The sequence below is a fragment of the Zonotrichia albicollis genome, chromosome 4, assembly GCF_047830755.1.
Source record: "Zonotrichia albicollis isolate bZonAlb1 chromosome 4, bZonAlb1.hap1, whole genome shotgun sequence".
NCBI lineage: Eukaryota > Metazoa > Chordata > Aves > Passeriformes > Passerellidae > Zonotrichia > Zonotrichia albicollis.
Genome location: NC_133822.1, coordinates 45,203,816 through 45,222,654, shown reverse-complemented (window position 1 = coordinate 45,222,654; position 18,839 = coordinate 45,203,816). Strand labels below are relative to the sequence as shown.

The 18,839-nt window shown below is 34.3% G+C and overlaps 1 protein-coding gene across 1 annotated transcript in view; it reads left to right on the top strand.

Moving 5' to 3' along the window:
- The first annotated feature begins 818 nt into the window (after positions 1-818).
- Positions 819-18,839, top strand: part of PTPRQ (protein tyrosine phosphatase receptor type Q) — a 130,544-nt gene continuing 112,523 nt past the window's right edge. The window contains exons 1-15 of the mRNA XM_074539671.1: positions 819-866; positions 3,495-3,632; positions 4,244-4,379; positions 5,427-5,681; positions 6,658-6,875; positions 10,491-10,677; positions 10,815-11,099; positions 11,406-11,690; positions 12,263-12,532; positions 13,652-13,912; positions 15,389-15,519; positions 15,702-15,831; positions 17,215-17,365; positions 17,850-17,956; positions 18,411-18,508. Coding sequence (XP_074395772.1) covers positions 819-866; positions 3,495-3,632; positions 4,244-4,379; positions 5,427-5,681; positions 6,658-6,875; positions 10,491-10,677; positions 10,815-11,099; positions 11,406-11,690; positions 12,263-12,532; positions 13,652-13,912; positions 15,389-15,519; positions 15,702-15,831; positions 17,215-17,365; positions 17,850-17,956; positions 18,411-18,508 — 2,700 coding nt within the window. The remainder of the gene's footprint in view (positions 867-3,494; positions 3,633-4,243; positions 4,380-5,426; positions 5,682-6,657; positions 6,876-10,490; positions 10,678-10,814; positions 11,100-11,405; positions 11,691-12,262; positions 12,533-13,651; positions 13,913-15,388; positions 15,520-15,701; positions 15,832-17,214; positions 17,366-17,849; positions 17,957-18,410; positions 18,509-18,839) is intronic.

Sequence of the window (18,839 nt, the reverse complement as noted above, 5' to 3'; positions counted from 1 at the left end):
ATTGATTTTTAATTTATTTTATAATCAGTAAACAATTTTTATCAGCTTAGTAACCAGATTTAATTTCAAAGATTACAGTGGAAAATATTTTTTTATTAAAAATGTTATTTAAGGGAATATTAAGGCACTGGGAATTATATTGAGGTAAGTTCAACTCTGAAATTGTTGCTTGAGATCTAGCCAAAGATGAATGTCACCCAGTACATTTTTTCTGAGCCAAGTTCTGGTTCAGCAGCCTTTGGGAAATAGTTCAGTGGTCTTTCTGCTATGAATTCTTGTCTATTCTTATTTATAGTTGCTTATACTGGTGACTTTGTGTGGGACCTCTCTAAGGTCATAAGACACACTAATGGTTCTGCAGCTGTGCTTAGTGTTTCTGCAGAAAAGTGTTTTCAGGCTTATTTTGCACACTTAGCACAGGACATCTGGATAGAAAGGTGTAGTGTAGAAAACAACCAGAGTCTAAAGGGAAATAAGGGAGGGGTAGCACTGATTGCAATGAACTTTGATCTGGTAATTGCACAGAAACTAAAAATAATTTTTTATACTGAGGGATTTTTAAATGATGAGTGAACAACAGGCACATCCACAGGTCACTGAAATGAGAGGGTCTCAGGAAACTTGAGATGAGCCTTGGGAAGAGGCAGGGCCAAAGCAAAGACACACATCTCAACTGCACCATTGGCTGCCTCTGTATCCATGTGAAGTATAAATGTGTGTATTAGTTTTTCCCTTAGGATATTCTGACATGATTTTGCTTTGAAGCTGTGGTGATACAAGCACTTAAGAGATACTGGGACTATAACACTTCTTTCTCTATGGATCAACCAATTCTTCTTCTGCTTTTATTAAAATATTTATTTAAGGTAAGGAAAAGACTCTGTTTTTTGGGGGTGGATAACTAGTCAAAGTTGATGGTTTGTGACTTGGACTGTTCTTTTCCCCAGTGTTCTAGCTTTCTGTTCACAGGGAGCTCTCATTTAGTGCTACTGAACATTCCCAGTCTGTTTCTACTTAAGTGGTTGGAAGCTCTTTTCAGATCTTTAATCTGCTTTGTTGCCTGCTGCTTTGGGTTTAATGTTGTTACTCAGAAGAAGAGATCCTAGCATCTTTAAGTCACCTCTTAGACAGGTATGGTGTGAATTAATGAGTTAATTATCATACCTCTGACAGTGAAAAAAGCAGACCATTGGGGAGGACTGTAAGAATAGAATAAGAAAATTACCTATACTGTGTCTGTTTTCCAGCATTTGCAGCTTAAGGGATTCTTGAGATGGTACATTTGTAGTGCCATTTGTGAGCTTCATTGTGTTTCTTTCTATGAACTTGAACTTCTGCAAACATGAATAGGCCTCCTCTGACACCCCTTAAAACTTCTAGTACTCATTTCAGTACTCCTGTCAGATAAACTACTTATTTTGTGAGTAACTGTCTTTTTTCCCCTTTTTCTTTAAATCTGGAGCATACCAGCTGTGTTTCATCCATCACAGTGCTTGTACTTGAAGAGAAAATGAAAATCAATCTCTGCACACTTTTGGCTACTTAAGATTTTATTGATCTCTGCTGTATTTCCCCTCAAGTGCTTCTTTTTCAGACTGAGAAGCCTCCTTGAGTCTTATGTTGAGACACAGCTGGCAGCAGAAGTCAATAAGTTGTTGTTTGTTGTTTAGGTTTCCTGGTTCCTGTGTAGCTGGCCTGAGGATAGATTTGAACCTTAGGTATTTTTGGACAATCTAATAATTTTGTTTTTATTAAAATTGTTTCAGTCCTTAGATAAGGGCCTAAAATGTGATGACAAGGTGCTGGCAACAAAAAGGAACATTCTAAATCCCTCTCATTTGGTATAAGTATGGAAGAATTTTTGTGCACACTTGAAAATGCATTTCTTGATTTTCAGATCTAAGTAGGATGTATTTATGTATAGTAAAATGGCATACAATTGCTGCTGGTGGAAAATTATCAGAAATGGTCGATTCAATTATTGCCAAATATATATATTTTTATCTTCAAAATCAGATTTTCCTACCCTTTGAATTGTCTGGGCTAGACAGATTGTGTTTTCAGGGAATGCAATCCAGCTATACACCCAATACACTGAATTAAAAATCTTAAATTTTCCTGGAAAAATATTCCTTAAACACTTTTGTGTATGCCATCAGTACTATAAGTCCATTGTGTCAGTTTATTCCAGAGGTGGGGTATACACCCTCTTGTAAAGGATTTATAAACTTTAAAGGCTTTATAAGCTTTACAAAGTTTATACTTCACAATGTATAATCTAAACTCTGAACACTGAGATAATGATATAGTTATGTTAGTCATTCATTAGTTAAAGGAAGTTATGTTAAGGCAAACTGAATTCCAGAGTAAGACATACTTTAAAAATATAAATAACAGAGTTTTTTGGTTTTTATGGTTTGGATTTGGTTGGGTTTTTTTGTTTTTATGGTTTGTTTTGTTTTGTTTTTTTTGTTTTTTTGTTTTTTTGTTTTGCATAGTAGATTGCTTTAAAGAACTTCTGCTTTACAGAAAGTAATATAATAATAAAATAAAACTCCTTTTATTTTAGCATCCTAGGGGTTCGTATTTGATTTTTTATTTTTGTTTAGTTTTTAAACTAGATTTTAAGTTCATTACCAAGATATTTGTTTGTCATCTCAATTCATTAAGAAATCAAAAATGGACCACAAAAGACAGAACTGCAGCATTTTATAAATATTTTCTCATAGGGATGGACATCACACACACCGATTCCCTTGAATGTTACATGTGATTCTGGTTTATCTTAAATTAGATCAAAGCAGCCCATAAGTTTCTGGTTCAAAATGAAATTTAGAGAAGGAAGCTGCTTCTCTGAAGTGTTGAGCCAAAGTCCTTCGAAGGCAGGCACAATTGTCAAAAAAATAGTGTAAAAAAAGCAGATGTCTTGTGTCTAGAATGAGCTCCCTTCTGCAAGAAGCTGAAGCACTGAATGAAATTTGCATTGCCATGGCTAAATTAGTTTGCTAGGGAGATGTTTAATAAATTATTTCTTTACCTCTTGAAAGTGGTTGTTTATTATTCTGAAATAGTTGAAAATTTTGAAAGTGATGCCACTAAAGTTTTTGACATGTTATGTAGGAGCAGGACTGAGATCTCTAACTCCTGTCTGCCTGTAACTGTGGTTGCAGTATGAAGATTGCAAGTGAAATCTCTGACATTGTTTCTAGTGTAAAATGATGACAGGTTTCTGTCATATTTGGGTCAGCTGACATGATTTTTCCACCTCTGGAGAGAGAAAGAAAACTAGAACCCGTATCTGCAGAACATGTAAAATATTAGGAAGTCTCTGTATGTCACGCAGTAGAGCTGGTGATACTGATCCATGTAAAAACTGCTGCTGGCTGACATGTTTGATGTAAAATTAATTAAAATTGCCAGAGTTTAATTATTTAGGTGGAGGTGTGTTTGCTGCATTTTCTACTAAGTTGCATTCATCTATGTTTGTGTTACAGGGTGCACAGTGTGTAGACTGTGACCAAGTGAAAAAGCCTCCTAGAATAGTTCTGATGGAGTGGACTGAACTGCCCAGAGGAGAGGATCCAGACTATTATATTCTGACATACCAGCGAGCAGATGCTTTCAGTAAAAAAGTATATTTTATCAATCTAAGCAATGAGTTGTTCCATGTTATTTAAGTTGGAGGTATCAGTAATTAATAGTGGGTTTGTTTGGTTTGTTGGTTTTTTCTAATTAAAAAAAAAAAGTAAAATATCAAATAGAGTGAAATTTTGGAAAAAATGTACTGGGTTTTTTAATTCATGTCATTTATGTGTACTCTTAGAGAGTCCTGTTAGAGCCAGAGGGACTCAAATGACCCCTGAGTATCCTGTTGGATAGTTATTTGCTCAAAGTTAAGGATATGCAAATTCTTCAAGGTAGTGTGGTTTGAAGGAGGAGTTTAACTTCTCCAGGAGATGCACAGATGCTATCCCTAGATCTCAGCAGAAAGGGATTATTCTTATTTTCAGTGCAGGATGTCCTGGAATTTAAAGAAAATATGGTGATTTTAATATGAAGGTGTTTGTTATTACTGTGATTTCTAAAAGGCTTTGTTTCAAGTGCTTTGAATATTTTCCAGTGTAACTGCAGCCCTAAGTTTGACATGCAGCAATATAAGCTCTCCTTCAAAAAGCTTCTTAGATCACTTATAAACTGTATTTTTATTACTCTCACTATATTCAGAAATTCTTTCAACTTGCAGAATGTAAGAAACATTTCCAAAGTTGAACAGAAACCTGTCAGTACTGCAGTTCTGCTTGAGGAGAATAGGAAGTATGATATTACAATAGAATCCCTGAAGAATGGCCAAATCTTAAGTGTAAAATCATTTCAAACACGTAAGTCAAATAGCACCAAAAATTTTTGGTATCTTTACAATTAGTCTAACACTGAAGATTAAAAAGTAGGGGTTCAGATCCCAAGATTATTAATGTATTTAGAAATTGTTCATTGATGTGCTTTTTCAACCATGAGTTGTTGAAGACATAATTTTATATGATATGTTTGGTTCATGGAAAAATTCTAAATTATGAGACTCACATAAAAGTTTGTGAGATTTTTAAATATTACAGGTTTTCCTGTACTACAGTAATTGTAGAAGAAGAAATTTATAAAAGACGACCATGGAAAAAGTTACTTAAAGCCTGGCAATTTCATAGGGCCATTAATATAAATTTTAAAAAAACAATTTTTGTTTCAACTTTATAAGAATCCCTCCTTAAAAAGGGTTAATAAGTATCTTGAAGATCTTAGCATTGTGACTAACTGGGAGCAGACTTTTAGTACTAGATTGCAAGAGTTTAGCCACTGAATTTGTAAAAACATCATTTATAGCTGTAAGTCTGTTCAGGACCACAAGTCCCACTGCTTTCCAGAATGAAGGCCTTTCCCATCTTAACTTGTCAGTGAGAATCATTTATAACATTACCTTTGTACACATTGCAAACTTGTACTATTGCATATCTTTGGAATACAGACTTGTATCTGAATTCAAACAACATAGTTGGGAAAAAAATAGTAAAACCACTGCAGGAGCCGTCAATGGATGAAAGAACATTCAGCAAGCTACAAAACATGGTTATGCTGCTAATGTGTTACTGCACTTAGCATCTATTACTTAGCTGATATTCTATCTAGATATGCAGTTTTACAGTTAAAACACTCCTGAAAATGTGCACTTTTATCTCTGCTTGCTTCAGACACAAGTTAATGTACCATGAAAATAAAGGAAAACATGACTTTCTGAAATGATGCTACATTTCCTTCTCTATTGAGGCTATCCCTCATTCCTTCTCAAAAGAAAAAAATAATAATGATGAAATAAAACTTTGAGTTAATTTTTTCTTTGTGGCAAACACAGTATTTATTTTTTCATTGTCTACCAGGTGGAATTTCAGAAAACGACATTGAAATATTTGTGACAGCTACTACAGTGTCTTTTAATTGGAGTAGGATGATCAAAGAATTTTCAGTTTCTCTTTTCCTGAATGGTACTTCTCAGATTATAAAAAGACCCAGTGGATTCTTTGTATGGAGAAATTTGACACCTGCTACCATTTATACATTTAAGTTTATATTTGAGCAATTAAATCCTGAATTTGTAAATGTGTCTCAATCACTGGATATTCAAGTTGAAACAGGTATATATTAGAGTTTCCTTTAGTCACCGTGAATGCAAGTTAGTACTGCATATTTTCTGGAAGGGTTAAGAGTAAATTGTAAAATCCTGTATTGAATGTAATGTATTTTAGTAGATATGCATGTTATTTCTAGAAAGAAGAAATAAATTGAATGTTAATGACATAGGAAAGTTATTTCTAGTCAATACTTAGTATTTTAAGAGCAATAATTCAAATTTGCATGTGCAAATATTTTAAAGATATCTTTGCAGTCTAAAATAGGGTGAAGTCAATGTTGAAGTTAAGCCTTGTAATTATTGGAGTGTATGGGTTAAATTTGGTTAGTTTCAATGAAAAGGCAAAGAAAATCCTGAGTTTGGTAAGAATTTGGAACACTTTCTGAAGCATTCAAAATGGTGGGATTTTTATTGTTGAGTGGCAAGCTTAGCTGTGCAGTATTTTAGAAGTGCTATGAGGGAGACAAGATTCTGAGGATGTTATATCTTGGTTGTGTATCCTCATTCTTTTAAATGTGCTACTCTCATAATGCAACTTAGAATCTTTACAATTAGATACATAAAGGAAGGAATTATATACAATCAAATTCAAGGAAATAATTATTTTCCTAGATGCAAGAAGATATTAAAAGCAAATTTTTTGTTGAATTTATCTTTATAATTTAAAAAATGAAGTAATCAGAAACTAAACTTAAAAATTAATTTCTTTTCTAGAGTATGACAGTGATTAGTGGATCTCCTCCATTTTTTTTTCTTCACTGGGCTGCAGTTGTAGCTTTTAATTCAGTCAATCAGATTTTTTAAAACGCTCAAGACTTTGAAGGAGTGTTGGTTTATAAACACTGAATGTTTTGAGGGTTGAAATAATGACTTAATTAAAGGCTATTGTCCTCAAAATGTTGGTGTAATTGTAAGAAATCAGCCCCGCTTCCATGAGTAATACAGCATATCTTTAAAATCCTGTCCTTGTTCTCCTGTAGGCACCTGTTCCCAAGGGTGGGTGGCATTCCAGAGCAGCTGCTACCAAATGGGTAAGGAGAGCAAGCCATGGAAAGTGGCACAACAAACCTGTGAAACCTCCTCACAAGGGGCACATCTTCTTGACATAGGGAGTGAAGAAGAACACGGGTTTGTGTCGTCATATCTCCAGAAAATTAGTCGAATAATCATGCTATGGACAGGCCTTAACGACCTAAAGGTCAGTATATCTTACCATCTTTGTTATTACAGATATGGCAGCAGAAGAATTTTGAAACAGAGGAGCCAATCCTTTTAAATAAAAATAAACAGTACATTTATACATTATTGTAAATTACATTATTTCATAATATATTTAGTTTTTAAATTTTTAAATTAAATAATATTTAATATATATAGATAGAATTTAAATATATCTATAATATATTTATAATTTATTTTATAATAAAAGTAAACAGTACATTGGTTATTTTTTCATATAGTTATTAGCAATTAGATGAAGAATCATTGTTTCTTCCTATTTAGAAATACTGAAAATATTTAGAAGGCCATACCTGGGGGGAAAAGAACTCCATTGTGTATACTTAACCTGTAATATTGTGCCTGTGTGTGTGTGTGTGTGTGTGTGAGCGTGTTTGCGTGCGCATGTGTGTGTGTGTGTGTGTACCTGTGAGTGTGTGTGTGTGTGTGTATGTGTATATGTGTGTGTGTGTGTGTGTGTGTGTGCGGGTCTGGGTCTCTGTGCGTGTGTTTGTGTGTGTGTGTCTGTGCAGGGGATACTCTTTTGCCTGCAGGTGGTGCTGCATTACCAGATTTCACACCTCAGTCTACTCACTTGTTATTACGGATATCGAAGTCTGGGGCTGGCTTTCTGTGCTTTGATGCAGGTCTGAAGTGTTGAGTGTTGAGCTTAGTGAATTTGTCCAGTATAGATGGAGCAAGGTGGTTCCTGTAAAATATTTCCTGTTCCTTGTATTTGGGACATGAAAGTTCTTAATGCCACATCTGCTGTTACAAAATGATCCAGGGTGTGGTTTGGGAGGAAGTACAGACATAAATGAAATATTGGGGAAGCTCTTGGAAAGATGGAGGCACGGTGCCAGAAATGTGGGACTCAGGCTTCTGTGATTTTGTTTAGTGAAAACTTACTTTGTGCTAAGTGTAGAAGATTGGACGAAAGCCAGTGGTTTTCGTTTTAAAAAATCTGCAATCTGAAATTTAATTTTAATATTGGTTTGGCAAAATTGTTTATAAATTATTTTACTGTGAAAATAGTAAAGCCAAAGGAAACTTAATGTGTAAGAGGATGAGTGGTAAGTGCTGCACCACACATCATAGAGATAGAAAAATTCCTTTTTGCAGACTGTTAAAAATGGGCCTACACAAAGAAGTCAGAGTGGGATAGCATGCAGACTGAGCAAAACTAAATCTGTCTAGGTTAGAGAAGCACTGTAACCATCCTGGTTAGTAAAGCACCAGGAACATATGCACTTTACATGTAATAATATTTTGTTAATATGATTCCAAAGCCACTTCTCAAATTGCTGTAAGTTTTACACCATGGTGATATTCCTTGTAACCACCTGGGTATTTTAGAAATAAGATAGTATTTGTTTTTATAATTTTTATAATTTGTTATTATAATTTTTCAAGTTGGAAAGAGTACTAGAAAGTTGAAAGTTGTTTTTTTAAGCTCCGATTACACAGAAAAGAGTAGATTGCTAGTTTGGAATTTGACTGTTAGTCAACTGTTTAATCATTGCATGCATTTTTATGTTTGTGGGAGTCAATCAGTTAAATGAACTAGATGAGAACAATGTTTTAAGAATAACAAGATGTAATAACAAAATGTTGTTTTACACGAACTTCTTTCCCAAATATTTGTACTTAATTAGTGTGTTCAAGTGCTATCTGAACATGTTGCAATCTGAAATGTCATTGTTGTCGTCTGTTCTCATCCTATGAGAACTCTGACTTGTACTTGCACCAATTTGCACTTACCTCTGGAGTTCAAATATCATGGGACATACAGTACAAATTGCAGGCTTTCTTTAAAATTTGAGATTTGAATTGCAGATTCAATTATTTTTGCTCTCTCATTTGTATTTGAAGTATTAGGAAGTTGAATCTCTGTTTTCAAAAAGAAATTTCAAAATTTCTATTTTTTCTGCAAGAGCCCCAGAACTTGAAATACTTGCTGAGAAGAAGCTGGGGCTATAACCTACTCAGAAGATTTCAGCAGCCTTAGGAAAACTGCTGAGCACTGTGACACTGATAAGAATTAGCAGCACTGAGAGCAGGATTAGTTCAGTAGCATTTGTGTTCTCACAGTTTCTCCTTCTTTAACCCTACTCTGATCTGTATCTGAATTCAAACCCTCTCTGATGAGGGTGATCACTCTGTGGAATGCAACAGAGGCCCTGGAGGTGCGGGTTAGTGAGTGCATGAATGGATGGAGTGCTCTGGGGGCACCCTCATGTCTGTTCTGACATGGTGCAGTTCTTCAGTTAGGAAGTGCAAAAGGTGGCCAAAGACTGTTTGCTTTGCTTTCTCTTGCAAGCCTTGCTGCAGAGGTTTGTGGTCTCCTGTGCTTGTCCTTAACTCTAGTGTCTAGGAAGACCAGTACATAAAAGAGAAAAAAAGATATGCATTGATCTGTGTAGCATGTTTGAAATGGTAGACTATATGCATAAGTCCTCCTGAAAGACAAATTCAAGTATTTCATACCATTGAAGATGTTCTTTGCTCTCTTGGGAAGTGAAAAATACCACAATATTTTATTTCATTTTTTCAACACAACAAGTTAATTGAAAAATAGGATTATTCTCAACAAATATAATTTTTCAATTTCTCAGAGAAATAAAAAAAAATGAGTATTTCCTCCCTCTCTCCTCTTCTGAGCATCTTAAATAAAAGAATAAGCAACAGAAGTCTTAAAATCATGGTGGTACCTCAACTTTTCTCCATTGGAGTACTTAAAGCCTTCACTTGGCCTGTAGGGCCACAGACTTGCAATGTCTGAAAGCAGTCATGCTCTTGCAGCTCTGGAGTGCCCCAATGCCATGCCTAAATGTTCTGGGTTTTCCATTAATCCCCTGGAGATGTTAGAATATGTTAGTGCTGCACAGATTGAAGCCTGTGTCCCACAGGAGGGCTCTGCCTTGAGATGCTGCAAGCAGATTTTGCAAGCATCTTTCCTCCAAAATGTCATATTGTGCCACCCTAGTGTTTGCCTCTTCTGCTGGAAAAAGAGAAAGTACCTCAAAGGTACTTTGAGAAAAGTACTCCAGAAACCTGGAGTGAGGTGAGAATGACTGTCCTAACAGCTGAGAAATCAGCAAACAGGAGAAGGGGAAGATAGATAGCATTTCCTCATCTGATTGGGAATCTAGCCATGGTTTTTCAACTAACTATTTTTGTTTTCAGACTCAATTTATGAGTATTTTTGGCTGAGTTTTTTTTTAAGTGCATATCCCTTTTAGAAAATGATCCATACAAGATTCTTAAGTTATTAATAATTATTAATAGATAATAATTAATAATTATTAAATGATTAAAAATAATTTTAAAAGTCTTGTTTGTACAGATAAAGCATACTCACGTGGCTTATATTATATTATGCTATGTTATATTGTTATCTTGTAATCTTTTGTGATAGAAGGGATGGAATTTTAGATTGGAAACTTTACTAAAAATAGACATATATAATTAAGTTGCATAAACTAAGTACATAATTATTGAATATTTAGGAAAATGCTTGCAATGAGGGAAACATTAATAATTTATAAAATAATCTAAAAATGTCTGGGTTTTAATTTTGTGTATTTCAATCTAGGAAGAAGGTCAGCTTGTCTGGACAGATGGATCTCCTTATCTTCTAAAAGATGGTATCTCATCTCTATCAATGATACCAGAAAATCAAACTGACTGCTACGCCCTTCAGAGAGATCCCACTGGCCCAGATTATTTCTTCACAGGATTTTTCTGCTATGTCGAGCTACCATATATTTGTGAATATGAATGTAACTATATTTTTAAAATATTTTTCATTTATTCTTAAATTCCTTGCCCTGATTGAATTTATATTTTAAAATACAAATATAAAAATAAAAGGGTTAATGCTTTTCAATTGTTTTCATTTTTTGATGCTTTTTTTCAGTACCCGTGGTACCAGAAAACTTCATGTTTGATGTGAATGATGTCAAGACAACGGAAGCTGTATTTGCGTGGAGCAGTATGGACATGTGGCTTAAGTCAGGCTTTTCACTTATACTTAAGTACTACTTTGATCAGTGGAAACCATACATTCTGAAGTTGCCTGCGAATACAACTCAAACAAAAATTGGGCATCTGTCTCCAGGTCTTCACTATAGCTTCTTATTAGCAGCAAGGAACCCAGAGGGAGCACAGACTAGCTTAAGTCCAATTCTGAAGGTAGAAACAAGTAAGTTACAAAAATAAATAGCAGTAACAACCTGATAACCATATATATATTTATATTTTCTCTTTAATTTTACTGTTTCCTGTATTCTCTGTTTATCAATATTCACTGTCACTGATACACTGTCAAGGTTGCTTTGTTAGATTTGCTCTAACATATTTAGCCGGCATGTAAGTGTGCATTGTTAGGTTTTCAGGCTCTATTGGGAACAAACAAACAAACAAACAGGTGCAATAAAACACCCCACAGTTATTGATGAAAGGCATGAGAAGCTATTCTCTTATTTCTGTTCCTAATCTTATTCAACAGGGCCCTTGCACTCCCAAAAGTTAGAGGCTACATATGTTTCATCTACAGAAATACATTTAAAATGGAAGTCTCCACAGCATTCATACAGCATTTCTTTTCATCACTACCTGGTCAACATATTGGATACTGAAACCAACATCTGGGAACAGTTGCCAGTTGAAAAAAGCAAGACTTCAATAGTCATACAAAATAGAAAACCTTTTCATCAGTATCAGTTATATTTACAGAATGTAGCAGAGAAAGGAACTCTAAGCTGCCACAAGAAGCCTATATTAATCACAACAGGTATGTATCCATTTTCTCGTTGTTTTATTTCACTAGACAGAGTCTAAATTGGAAATATAAGGCATAAAGGTATTTTTAAAGCCATGTCAGATTGTGGCTGTTGGGATATTCTTCAGAACCCTCCAAAATTTTGAAAGTACCAATCCTTTTATTTATTTATTCATTTGCCTATTTACAGCACATTAGTATGAACTAAAGAAGCAATAATCTGCTTGAGAAATTCTGATTTATAGTTTGAATCTCTAATTTCAGCAAAGTTAAAACATTACCATGATTTTTCAAGTTGTTTAAGGCAGATTGTGTCATCTTTTTGCCCCATATATATATCCAGTGGAATGGAATATGCTTGCAAAATGAGGCCTTATTTGTTATGAGAAAACAGAAATTAGAATCTGCCTTTAATAGATAGTTGCCTGCAAATTATTTTACAAAATAATTAAATGAAACAGTAGGTTTGAAGTTGTGACATTTTAGAAGAAAAAATAAATCAAGAGACATTATTGGCAAGTGATTGTAAAGTGATAGTAAGTTTGATGTGTGGTTTTATACTGACATCTTTTTCTTTGATTAAGCTGTCAGTCCACCTACAGCTGTTTATATTCACCCAGAGGAGGTAGAAGAAGAGAGTGTAATCCTTCACTGGAAGCTGCCACAAGAGTGTCAGGAATCCTACATTCAAGTGAAACCTAGTGCAGGCATTGGTGAAATGAAAAAGTTTATATTAACTAATAAAGAAGAATTAAAGGTTGATGACCTAACTCCTGGAATGGCTTATCAAATAGCAGTGGCAAGTGTGAAAAATGGAACTATGAGTGAACTGAAGACCGTTCAATGCACTTTAAGTAAGAGATTATTTATGGTGGAAACTACAGACTGCAATACATATGTTAGTCTCACCATTGTTGTGTCATCTAATAAATTTTGTAGATCAAGTCGATTTGCTAAATAGCCAAGGATCAAAACTTAAATATGAAATGTAGAGATCCAATCCTAACTTTAACAGCAAAGTTAACAATTTTTGTAAACACAGTGCAGCCTTGGAAAGCGTATTGGTGCTAGCGATAGCTGTGATGGGGACCACAGCTGGAAATCCTGCTCCCACTGGCAAAAGAAGCTGGGTGAATCATTGATTTGCATTGAAATCGGAAAATATTGGAATGGTTGAAAGAGGTTATTGATTTTTGGAAGTACTTTAGTTGTTCTGAGAACTGTGAGAAACAAATGCCCTACCATTAGTGAGAGGCCTCTAAGAAAGAATTAGAAGTAATAAAAGCTGAAATAAAAATTTTGCATTGTTTCTCAAAGCATCCTTCCCATTGATAGAGAAGGGTTTATTGAAGGGTCTTACTTTATCAAAATGTTGAAATGCTTTTGGTGAGGTATAAATTTCTTGCATATGTGAAAGAACTGGGCAGAATTCACTTATCCATGTAATATATAAAGGCTGCAGCTGTCAGGGTATAGATTCATGAAACACTGCATTGTAATTTCTTTCTAAATGATTACACTATTTTGGAGGGTAACAGTCTTAAATCTTTCCCAGAATTTTTTATATAGGACTATATTTAATACCTCATTCACGGCACAGATGACAAAATTCTATATAGGATATTTCACAGCTGTCAGAGCCAACTGTAAGGGAAGAAAACTAAACACGTCAATGTTGTATCCATCAAATGCATCTCATTCTCCATGGTTATCTCCCAGTCCACAACTACATTTCTGTATAGTTTTCCAGTTATCCTGCTTAATTTCTTGGTGCAGTTGTGTTTGAGAAGGAAATTCCAGTAATAAATAGTTAAAAAATCAGGTTATTACTTAAGGGCAATGACGTGCTATGGTAGCTATTAATTTGCACTAAGCAAGAGTATTTCTCAGGGCAGTTGCTTCAGATGTATTATGTGTTTTCACTTAATTTATTTTCAGCTGGTTTAACATGTGGCAATTTTTTTTCCTTCTAGAGCCCAAGCCTGTTCAAATTGTAGTTCCTTATGAGCTCTACAGCAATGCTGTGGTACTGTTTGTTCGCATGCCTGACCTCGGAGTATTTGATGGCATATATGTTACAAGTAAAGAAGGACCTAATGCAACATTCATGTTAAAAAGTGATGGTAAAATAACAATTGAGAACCTTACTGCAGGAAGAGAATATGATTTCTGTGTCTTCACAAAAAGTGGAAAAATGTTGAGCTCCTTTTACCATATAAATGGTGTAAAAACATGTGAGTATTTTAAGTTCTTATAAAATTGCACATTATAAAATCTTTTAAACTTTATTTTTATTTCAGTGGAATAGAAAAGACATGCTATTCAAAAATCATCTTGATATATTTATGTAAGCAATTTGCAGTTGTATTACATCTAACTGTTTTTTAAACAATACTATAAGAATCCTTCATAATTTCTAAACATACTAAATTGTGTTTTTTGCATTGTGTATAAAATGTCTAGCATGCATTTCAGTGACTGAGGCAGTATTAAATTATTATCCTTGTGGGAGACAAGACACATTTTGACCACTTATTTTAAACAAGTAGATGAGTATCAAAGGGGTTACTTCTGTGCCTTGAAATTATTAAGTTTATTCCTTCTGGTGCATCTTTAAGCAAATAATAAAAGTGTTCAGGTTCTCCAAGGTAATAAATTCATTTACAGGGACATTAAAAGAATTGTAGAGGACAAGACACCTTCTAGCAAGGCCTTTAAAAAGAGAATTTTAATAGAAAATTTGAAAAAGTTTAAAAATATGTGCTGAAAATTTGTGGTTTTACTTTCCTATTTTTTATTGTATTTATACTTCCATAAATTTTTCTTTTCCCCTTTTATAATTTTCCTTTAAAATTCTTTTTATTCTCTGTTTCTCTCAGATTAGAAATGTTATAAAAGGAAAAGGTAAGATGGCATGTAAAGAAGTAAGAAAGACAAGGAGAATGAGGGCAAGACAGAAAAAATTGTCTCCAAATAAAGAAAGCCTTGAAAGCTGATATTTCTTAAAACACAGTTTTAATAAAAACTTGGGGTTTAATCAATCTTCTGACAGCATTTCCTAAATTTAGTGGGAAGCTGCATTACAAAACTTTGTCTTGTTCTGACTCTTCTGGGGCCTCAAAAATTTGGCAGAAATAAAAACCCTGACATCTCACATGTATACAGTTTTCCCTTAGAAAAAGTGTAAATTTTGGTATATTCCAGAGAGAAATGGCTGTGATGTAGAGGAGAGTGGAAATTCTCCAGTAATGTGATCTGAATTGTACCTAACAAGATTGTACTAATAAGGGATTAATTGTATGTGTCTTGCCTGATCTACCCAGTTTTGCTGAGTCTTTTGACAAAATTGAGGTGCATTCTGACCACTATGGTAGTGCTGTTGAAGGGATTAACTTCATCCTAACAACTTTCCCACCTAGGAGTGCCAGTTCTGACTTGAGCGAGAAATGTAATTTCAACCTCAATTAATTTTAAGATAAAAACACAAGCATTTTTTCTTAAATAGTGGCATTACTGTATCTTTTTTCTTTCTCTATTTTTTTTCCTTCTCTATTTTGGAATTGCTGTGTGTCTGCATGCCTGAGATCAGATTTTGCCCTCTGTTAGTCTGTTACTGATTATCTTCACTTTTATGTCTCCCCAGGAGATATGAAAGTGTTAGACTGAGCAATGCCTGGGGTTGTACAGAGGTGTTTTATGTTCATCTCTAGGTCTGGCAGCTCCCCTGAATGTTCGAGAGGGTGATGTCACAGACACTTCCATCCAGGTCTGCTGGGACCGTGCTGACGGAGATTTCGAGCAGTACGAGATTACCTGTACTAACTGTGCAAGTGCTTTCAAGGTATGCTGTGTGGAGCACCACCTGTGCCTACACACTGCAGCTATTTTTCAATCTTCTAGAAAGTAGTCAGAGGCTGAATGAAGGGCTTTATTTCCCATTAAAAAGTTGGATGTGCGGTTTATACACGATAAGCGAATTTCGTAAGCAGTTCCGTGAAAACTGTAAAAACCTTGGTTTTCTAGGTCCAGAAGGTCAAGCAAGAAGCAGCAATATTTTCCAACCTCATTCCTGGTAAGCTGTACAGTTTTGCAATTCGAACAGAGAAGGAAGGTTTCAGAGATAGTGTTTTTGTGACAAAAGACATAGAGACAGGTAAGACCACAAGGTCGTCAAATTCAGTTTGTTTTACTCCATCCATATCTCTTGCTTTCTTCTTAAATTTTATTTTTGTTTCAAACAAAGAAGAGTAACTCAACTATCTTGGTAATTTTCTCCTTATTCTCTTTCATTACTATTTTTCGTGTTCTTTGACTGCAAGGGGCCATTAAGAATCTCAATCTAGCTCCTGTGTACAATGAGATACCAATGCTAACTTCATGTTGATTCAAGCAGCTCTACAGTCCAGTGACTGGCTACCAATATCAGAAAAAATTTTTTTTTTCTTATACTTCTCTTTAATGCTTTAATTTTTCTCTTCTTCTGTGACTTTGAACACACACTTAAATGACCAGAACTAAATTAGTTTTATTGTGTTTTCTCATTGCCTCCCCTTACATCACAAGTAAATCTGGGATTTACTACATTAGGTTTTACTTTGGGTTAGGACATTTAATTCTCAGTAGTGTAGTTCTCCTCCATTCCTGTACTTCTGGCTGGTTGACATAGCCTCTCAGGCTATTAGATTTGGTATGTTACAGTTTCCTCTAAAAGATCATTACTGTGAAAAAATCAAGTATAGTAGATGTGGTTGAAAAGGCTCAGCATATGTGACCAAAGATATGTAATGTTTTGCACTTAAGGAACCACTAAGTTAAAACTGGTAAAGGAACAATGTAAAATTTTTGAGAGAACAAATCATGGAAAAGCCATTTTGGAGAAAGTAAATTATGTTTCTCTGACATTTCCTTTTCAAGAACTAAGAACATGAAATTAGAAAACAGAAAGTAGGAGAGCAGCAAAATTTGTAGATTAATTGCAGAACTTCTTGCTACAAGGCATTTTGTCTGATGATTGTGATCATAGGTTCAAGAGGCGACCAAAGATGTAAAAGAAAAATCTGCTGAGATTTATTACTTTGGTTCCTGAAATCCTTGGGCTGCAAACTGCAGTCTGGGGGACTACTGAAAGGAATTATCACTCTGTGCAACTCTTGCTTTTTCTGCAGGCGTATCCTTTTGGCCATTGTTGAATAAAAGGTGCTGTGCTAGTTGGGACTTAGCAGTCTGCACAGTATGTTACCTCTTCCACTGACATTTCCTTTCTTAAAATTTTGACAATTTTGAAGGAACTCTACGTCAGTGATGTCAGAACTGCTCTAAGCAGCATTACAGCCGGCTTGGCTCTGGATTTCCGGGATAACAAAGTCACTGTACATGTTTCTGTAGTGGTAGTATTCTGTATATCCTTGAGATAAGGAAGAACATGAGTTCATGGATGTGGAGTTTTTATTGCTTTCTGATGATGAGAGACCTGTCGTAAAGAAATGTCTTTAAGATGTATTTTTGAATCAATGCATTCTGTTTCATTGTCACACAGCACCAAGTGCAGTCAAATACCTGAACTGTAGCAGAGATTCTGAATCAATAACTGTTACCTGGCCCCCAGCCCAAAGCATGTTTGATGGATATGCTCTTTCAATAAACAGTAAGGTCTTCAATGAGAAGAAAATGTTATCTTCTGGTGTGAGGTACGATGACTACATTTTAAAAATAACCGTTGTGAACTCAAAGCAGCTGGTTCCCTTGATATTTAAAATAAGTAGCCTGTGCTGTTATCTATATGTTATATGTATTTGAAGGCTTGGTTGATATACATTACTATGTTCATGTATTTTAAGAACTGCATTTTTAAATCAAACTGCAATTCTCTTATGATGTGTTTATGCAAAGAAGAGCAAACAAAATACTGCATTGGGGTGAGCACCAGTAGAACCTATGTGCCACTCTGGATATTTAATTCAATATTTTAAAATTTTCTAGTACTGGAACTTGCTTTGAACCATAGTGTAATACACCCTACTTAAGGTTATATAGTGCTAAAATGTTTTTTGACTCACAAGATACACATATCATGTGTAAATAATATCAATACAACTATAAAGAATTAACATATGAACATACATATTTTTTTATAATCCCAAAGGACATAATATTTTCTTTTAATCTTTGTAGAATGCACAAATTTGAGCATCTTCTGCCAGGCACTGATTTCTTAATCAATATTGTGACAACTAATGGACTAAAAAGAAGTCATCCTACTCTCCTCAAGATTAGCACCTGTAGGTTCAGTTTATTAATGACTTTTCATGGTTTCAGATAATTCAGGTGTTTTCTAAGAAAAGCTATTCCTTATATCCATGCATCGTAAAATGACTGAATGAACTCTTCTAAGTTTTTCTGTTCAATCTAAACATCTTTGAAAGTGATTAAGCATATAAAAGCTTTTTAAGCATAATTTCCTCTGCATTAAGGGGGACATTGCCACTAACTGAATCAGCAGTAGTGTTAACATGATAAAAATTGTCCATAAAAATTGACAAAGGTTGAATTTATTTCTGATTCTATTTCTAATATTAGAGGTGATTTTCATTTATTTGAAATTCTTTTTAAGTACAAAATAAAATCTCTTTCTATAAAGAACTATAAAATAATTAATAAAACTATACATTCTGTAGATGTCAACTTCTTTAAAATAAATGTAAATTATTTTAAATCTAAATTTTACATCCTCAGATCCTGATCCACCATCAGATTTACAAGTGTTTGGACAAGAAGAAAATACAGTCTATTTTTCTTGGAAACTACCAAGAGGAGGATTTGATATGTTTCAGGTGAGATGAGAATGAGAAGAAACAATGAAATTTTTTTCTTGAATTTCTCAATTAGATTATCATTCTGTCTGTGATGCAAAACCAGTAATAAATATTTATTTTGATAATCCATGTAAGTATTGGGAGGAAATATTGCTATTCAAAAAGGTCAGCTAAATATGTACCTTCTATTACATAACAATTAAAAATTATTAAAAAATTATATTTTTAATAGATCTCAAAAACTGATTTTTCAACTAGTGTGAAGTAAAAAAGATCGCAGGTCAAGGGTTGAATGTAACTGCAATGTAATATTTTTTCTTAGCTTTTCAAGTTTGTAAGTTAAATTAAT